The 5,651-nt window shown below is 51.0% G+C and overlaps 1 protein-coding gene across 1 annotated transcript; it reads right to left on the bottom strand.

Moving 5' to 3' along the window:
- Nucleotides 1–531: 531 nt before the first annotated feature.
- Nmur1 (neuromedin U receptor 1) lies at nt 532–3,919 on the bottom strand. The gene is made up of 3 exons (XM_031368894.1): nt 3,906–3,919; nt 1,630–2,524; nt 532–1,064 (listed from the first exon to the last, which is right to left on the bottom strand). Exons 1-3 carry the CDS (start codon nt 3,906–3,908, stop codon nt 676–678), a joined length of 1,287 nt encoding a protein of 428 aa, XP_031224754.1. The 5' UTR covers nt 3,909–3,919; the 3' UTR covers nt 532–675.
- Nucleotides 3,920–5,651: the final 1,732 nt, after the last annotated feature.

Consider the following 5,651-nt stretch of genomic DNA (forward strand, 5'->3'; position numbering starts at 1 on the left):
GAAATCAATTAGAATTATTGAAACACTGTGGAGGCCAGGAAACAATGTTAAATCTCGATTTTAGCTATGACAAAATATTTCTTAGGGCACCTTTATACCTGAGTAAAGAAAGCACGCAGATCTCTCCACAGACTTAGCAAAGATCAATCTGGATCATGTCTAAGTTAGGAGATGCCAACAACTGACTGAAATCTCCAGGAGACAAACTCCCTTTGGAGTCACAACGCCTCTTGTTCATGATCAGGTTTTAACCCTGATACTGTAGACCTACTGGGGTAGACGAGTTAGTGCAGCACAGCATATGTCTAGTTCAATGTGGGTCTTTTTAAATACATGGGTGTATGCTACGTGCGTGTGGTGGATGCTGTCAGAAGACAAGAGAGAGATGTCAGATGGCCTTGAGCTAGAGTTACAGGTAGTGGTAAGCTGTCATGAGGATGCTGGGACCTGAACTCCGGTCTTCTGGAAGAGCAGCAAATATTCTTAACTGCTGAGCCAGCTTTTCAGGCCTTCGACGTGAGTCTTTGGCAATTGGGGTTCAATCCTTTTTTTCTTGCTGTTTCCCTTAACATTCAAATATGTGGGCAGGGCAGAAATCACTTTCTAAGCTCATCCCAGTAGCTCCCCAGACTGAGGCCCTCTGGCCCCGTGAGTGAGGCTCCTTCTGGATGTTATTCAGGAGGGGTCTGTCTCTTGCTGACATCCTGGATCCCCATTCTCAGCCAGGGGTTCATCCCTGCTGTTCCTGGGACCCAGGTCGCACAGGGTGCTGCCTGTGGTTAACCTGAGGTGGCTATGGGAGCCATGACAACCGGGTTGGTGACGATGACAGCACCGGGTTCCAAGGCCCAGGGCTTGCCGGAAGGTCTCCCGGAAGCGACTGGACATGAGGCTGTAGAGCACCGGGTTGGCGGCTGAGCCAAGGTAGAAGAAGATACCAGAGGCAACGTGGACACACTGGTAGGCCAGGTGCAGGCCGTCCGTCCAGTGGGACACCAAGCTCCACATGAGACGCTCGGCATGGAATGGAGCCCAGCAGATGCCGAATACCACAACCAGGGCAACTGCAAGAACAGAGAGGGAGGCCTGATTTGATCTGGGTCATGTTTAGAGTTTGGGTCTCCAGCTCACAATTCCCCCCATTCTAGAAAAGCAAACAGGAGAGCCAGGCAGTGGTGGCGCACGCCTTTAGTCCCAGTGCTTTGGAGGCAGAGGCAGGTGAATCTCTGAGTTCAACGTCAGCCTGGTCTACATATCAAGTTCAAGTACAGCCAGAGCTACACAAAGAAATCCCTTCTCTCTCTCTTTTTCCCCCTTCCCTTTTCCCTCTGGCTCTGGCCAGTCAGTGCTCTTTTTTTAAATATATATTTATTTATTTTATGTATATGAGTACACTGTAGCTGTACAGATGGTTATGAGCCACCATGTGGTTGCTGGGATTTGAACTCAGGACCTTCGGAAGAGCAGTCAGTGCTCTTAACCGTTGAGTCATCTCGCCAGCCCCTAAACCCCTTCTCAAAAAACAAAACAAACAGACAAAAAACCAAGTAAGCAAACAAACGCCCTGGAAGCTCAATTCCTTCCCCAGACCCGAGGAAGCTAAGCTTCCTCCTCTCCAATGACACTTACACAGCATCTTGGTCACCTGTCTCCGTCCTCTATCTCGCAGTTGACTCTTTCTGTGGGGGGTCTTCTGGGTTACTGCAGTTTTCCTGCCCTTGACCTCCTCTTGGAGCAACATCCTCTCCCTCCGCAGCCGCAGCCCAATGAGCAGGTACAGCACACTGATGGTGACCATGGGCAGACAGAAGAAGAGCAGAGCGGTGGCCAGTGCCACCAGCTTGTAGAAGACCAAGGGACGCACCAGCGTACACGTAACCGAGTCGGGCACCAGCCCCCGGCAGGGCACATATAGCTGCCTGAGGCCATGCAGGCTGGTGTTGGGCAGAGAGAAGAGAGTAGCGAGGATCCAGATGACCCCCAACATGCGGCGCACATGGGCCCGAGTCATCACAGACTTGGCTTGGAGTGGGCGCACCACGGCCACATAACGCTCCACACTCAGGGCTGTGACGTTGAGCACTGAAGCTAGGCACACAGTCTCAAAGAGCAGTGTTCGGAAGTAGCAGGCACTCGCACCCAGCTGGAACGGGTAGTTTTGCTGCATCTCATAAAGCTCCAGGGGCAAGCCCACCAGGAGCACCAGCAAATCGGACACAGCGAGGCTGAAGAGGTAGAAGTTGGTGGGCGTGTGCATAGCCTTGTGGCGCAGGATGACGGTGCAGGTCAGCCCGTTGCCCAGGGTGCCCACCACGAAGATCAGCAGGTACGTGACACAGATGGGCAAAAAGTGTTTCATCTGCGGTGGCCCCAAGAACTTCAGCCTCAGGGCCTCATCGGTAAGGTTCAGGTCCTCAGGGCGAAAAGGCCACTTGACCTCACTGACATTGCAGAACAGGGGGCTCCTTGAAGCATTTGGGGACAGCTCTCCAGGAAAGATGGAACAATTGAGGCAGGGAGGAGTCTGTAGAATAGAGGGGGGGCGGTGCCCAGAAGTCATTTAGGTAATCCCAGCTCTGTCCTAAGTTATCACACTGAAGTTGTCACACTGTAGAGGACTGATTAGTCACATGCCCCTGAGAAAGAAAAGCATCTGCCACCCACCAGAAAGTGCATTTCAACTGCAGAGTACTAGAAGTGCAAACCTTAAAAGTAAGAAAATTGGCTGGGGTGGTGGCAGTGCACAGCTTTTTTTTTTTTTTTTTTTGGTTTTTCGAAACAGGGTTTCTCTGTGTAGCCCTGGCTATCCTATAACTCACTCTGTAGACCAGGCTGGCCTCGAACTCAGAAATCCACCTGCCTCTGCCTCCCAAGTGCTGGGATTAAAGGCATGCACCACCACTGCCCGGCTTGGCAGTGCACAGCTTTAATTCCAACACTCGGGAAGCAGAGGCAGGCAGGGCTCTGTGAGTTTGAGGCTAGCCTAGGCTACAGAGCAAGTTCCAGGACAGTTAGAACTGCAGAGAGGGACACTATCTGAAAAACAAACCAAAAACAAACTACAAAAAACCCAAACAACAACAACAAAAAGAATTATCTTCTAGCCTCTACACACATGTGAAGAGTATCTATGCACAAGTATGCAAACACACACACACACACACGCAATCATTTAAAAATGTTAAGGTTGGCCCTTTACGATCTACTGAAACCTTTGACTAAATGACAGGTTTTTCCAAGAACAGACTTGGCTATGTCTTTCGGGTGTCTCCCTTTCGAGACGGACTCCAGGAGAGCTACTTGATGCGGGCATCAGAAAAATGGGCGCAACTGCAGTGTTGCTTGGTCTTTACAGAGCCAAGGCTCCTAAAGCAGCCGCCAGGGCAGGAGCCGACCTCCCCAAGTCCAGGTGGAAGGTCCAGGTATTTAATCCACAAAAGCACTGACACAGGGCAGGCCTGACATACAGAAAGCTGTGCGTGACCTTGGTGTGAAGAGAAAGCCACCGTAGGGCTTAAGTGAAGGAGTGGAAAAGCTAAAAACTGTACTTTGACCCAAATTTGGTTCTGTTTTCAGTCACCTGAATCATTCCCAGTCTAAATATTTTCTATTCTTTGCACCTACTAGACCTGGGGTCTAGTATCCTGGGGGATACTCGGAACTCTCACGGAGAGGAGCTGGGAATGGGCAAGTGACAGCTCAGGTTCAAGAGAGGTGCCTCGTGCCTAGACGAAGGGTCGGCGGCCAGCAGTGCTGAGATGACAATCATCAGAAAAATGACTGAAATAAACTGACTGGCTGAGAGAGGTCTCTCCCACAACCTCCAAGTGCCCCACAGAGTTTTTCCACCCATCCATCTCACCCTGAGAGCCGCGCCTGTCAGGGCCCGCATCCCGCTCACCTACCATGCCTTCTGCCCGGGTGGTCCTGATTGCCCCTGGCTCCCACTGACAGATGCTGAGCTGAAGGCGACCGGACAGCGACTGCCCTCCCCGCCTTCCTGGTTGCTCCACCTGTTGTTCACAAAATAGCCACTAGGGGGCAATGCTGACCCCCCCACCCCGGAGCTTGGAGTACTTAGGACCATTCACAAGGGACCCTAACTGCATCCAAACCATACTAGCTAGCTGTTGGACTCACCCGGAGCTGAGAGTGTCTTCTTTTTCTGGACAACAATCCCATTTTACAGGTGAGAAAAAAAAATGAGCCCGAGAGAGGAAGTCGGTGAGACTAAAATGCTGTCTCCACCAACCTGCAGTGTGCCCCGCAATTCTTTCTGACCCACATTTTTAGACACACCTTCTTACACATTCCTTCAGCCCCTGAAAGTCAGCAGTCCAAAGAATCTCATCCCCGTGACTCCACTTATACACATAGGATAGCAACCCCCTCAAATAAACACACTCTCATTAGGGGTTTCCAGTTCCCGGGTCCCGGCACTAGTCTCCTCCAAGAAAATCACCCTCTCTCCTGCCAGCACCTCCTCCCACACCAGTCCTTTTCCTGAGCATTGTCACTCAAAAGAGCATACAAAAGTTTAGTCAGGGGTCATAGCCCACACTCACCACCTGCATTTCTGTCTTCAATGTTCCCTCAGCTTCTCAGCATCTCCTCACATATGACAATGTCTCCTCTACCCCGCCCCTCTCAATGCCTGGCTTCTTAAGAACTCCATTTGTAAACAGTCCTGGGGAACTCTGGGGTACTTGTTCTTCAGAGCCCTTGGGAGAAAGAATTTTGAAAGCCTGCAGAGCAGATGGACCAAGCAGGACTAAATTGGTCATGACAAGGCTCAGTGTCGCTCAAAACCAGCTCACCAGGGCCTCACAGTGTGTGAGGGGCACTTCTCTTATTTGTTTGTTTGCTTATGGCTTTTCGAAACAGGATTTCTCTGTATAGCCCTGGCTGTCCTGGAACTCACTCTGTAGACCATGCTGGCCTCGAACTCAGAAATCTACCTGCCTCTGCCTCCCAAGTGCTGGGATTAAAGGCGTGTGCCATCACTACCCGACTTATTTATTAATTATATGTAAGTACACTGTAGCTGTCTTCAGACACTCCAGAAGAGGGCGTCAGATCTCGTTACAGGTGGTCGTGAGCCACCATGTGGTTGCTAGGAATTGAACTCAGGACCTTCGGAAGAGAAGTCAGTGCTCTTAACCGTGTGCTCCTGTCTCTAGATAATGCATGTGTGCGTGAATGCATGCCAGCACGCGTGCGCGCACACATGCACACACCCACGCACGCACCCCATGTTGCACATGCCCGCGTGGGCCTTTTGAAAACGTTCAAACCCCGTAAAGGGTGGGGAATGACATATTTCCCTCTAGAATGACTTACAGAAGACAGGTGGCTCATGCCAATCACCATCCCTACCGCTGGCTATTTCATTTGCTCAGCATGTGCAGTCACCATGCTCAACTACAGACCTGAAAGGGAAGAGCCTTTAGTTCTCACGGTTGTAGCCTCTATTCATGCTCTGTCGAGACCTAGGCTTGAGAACACATGGTGTTCCATTAGAACCGGTAGCACCCGCTCCTATCTGCTCTGTCCTGAGGCAGCCTCTCTGGATTTTGTGGGTGTGTATATCCATTTCCTGAGTGTGGCAGTCGGTGTCTGTCAGCCTAGACCAGGGTCCAGATCTACAGGAC

Source organism: Mastomys coucha, unplaced genomic scaffold (genome assembly GCF_008632895.1).
Source record: "Mastomys coucha isolate ucsf_1 unplaced genomic scaffold, UCSF_Mcou_1 pScaffold14, whole genome shotgun sequence".
Taxonomy (NCBI): Eukaryota; Metazoa; Chordata; class Mammalia; order Rodentia; family Muridae; genus Mastomys; species Mastomys coucha.

Coding starts and splice junctions, on each gene's coding strand:
- Nmur1 (XM_031368894.1), bottom strand. Junction 1,065..1,629: donor ACAGGTGACCAAGATGCTGT/GTAAGTGTCATT, acceptor CTGTTCTTGCAG/TTGCCCTGGTTGTGGTATTC.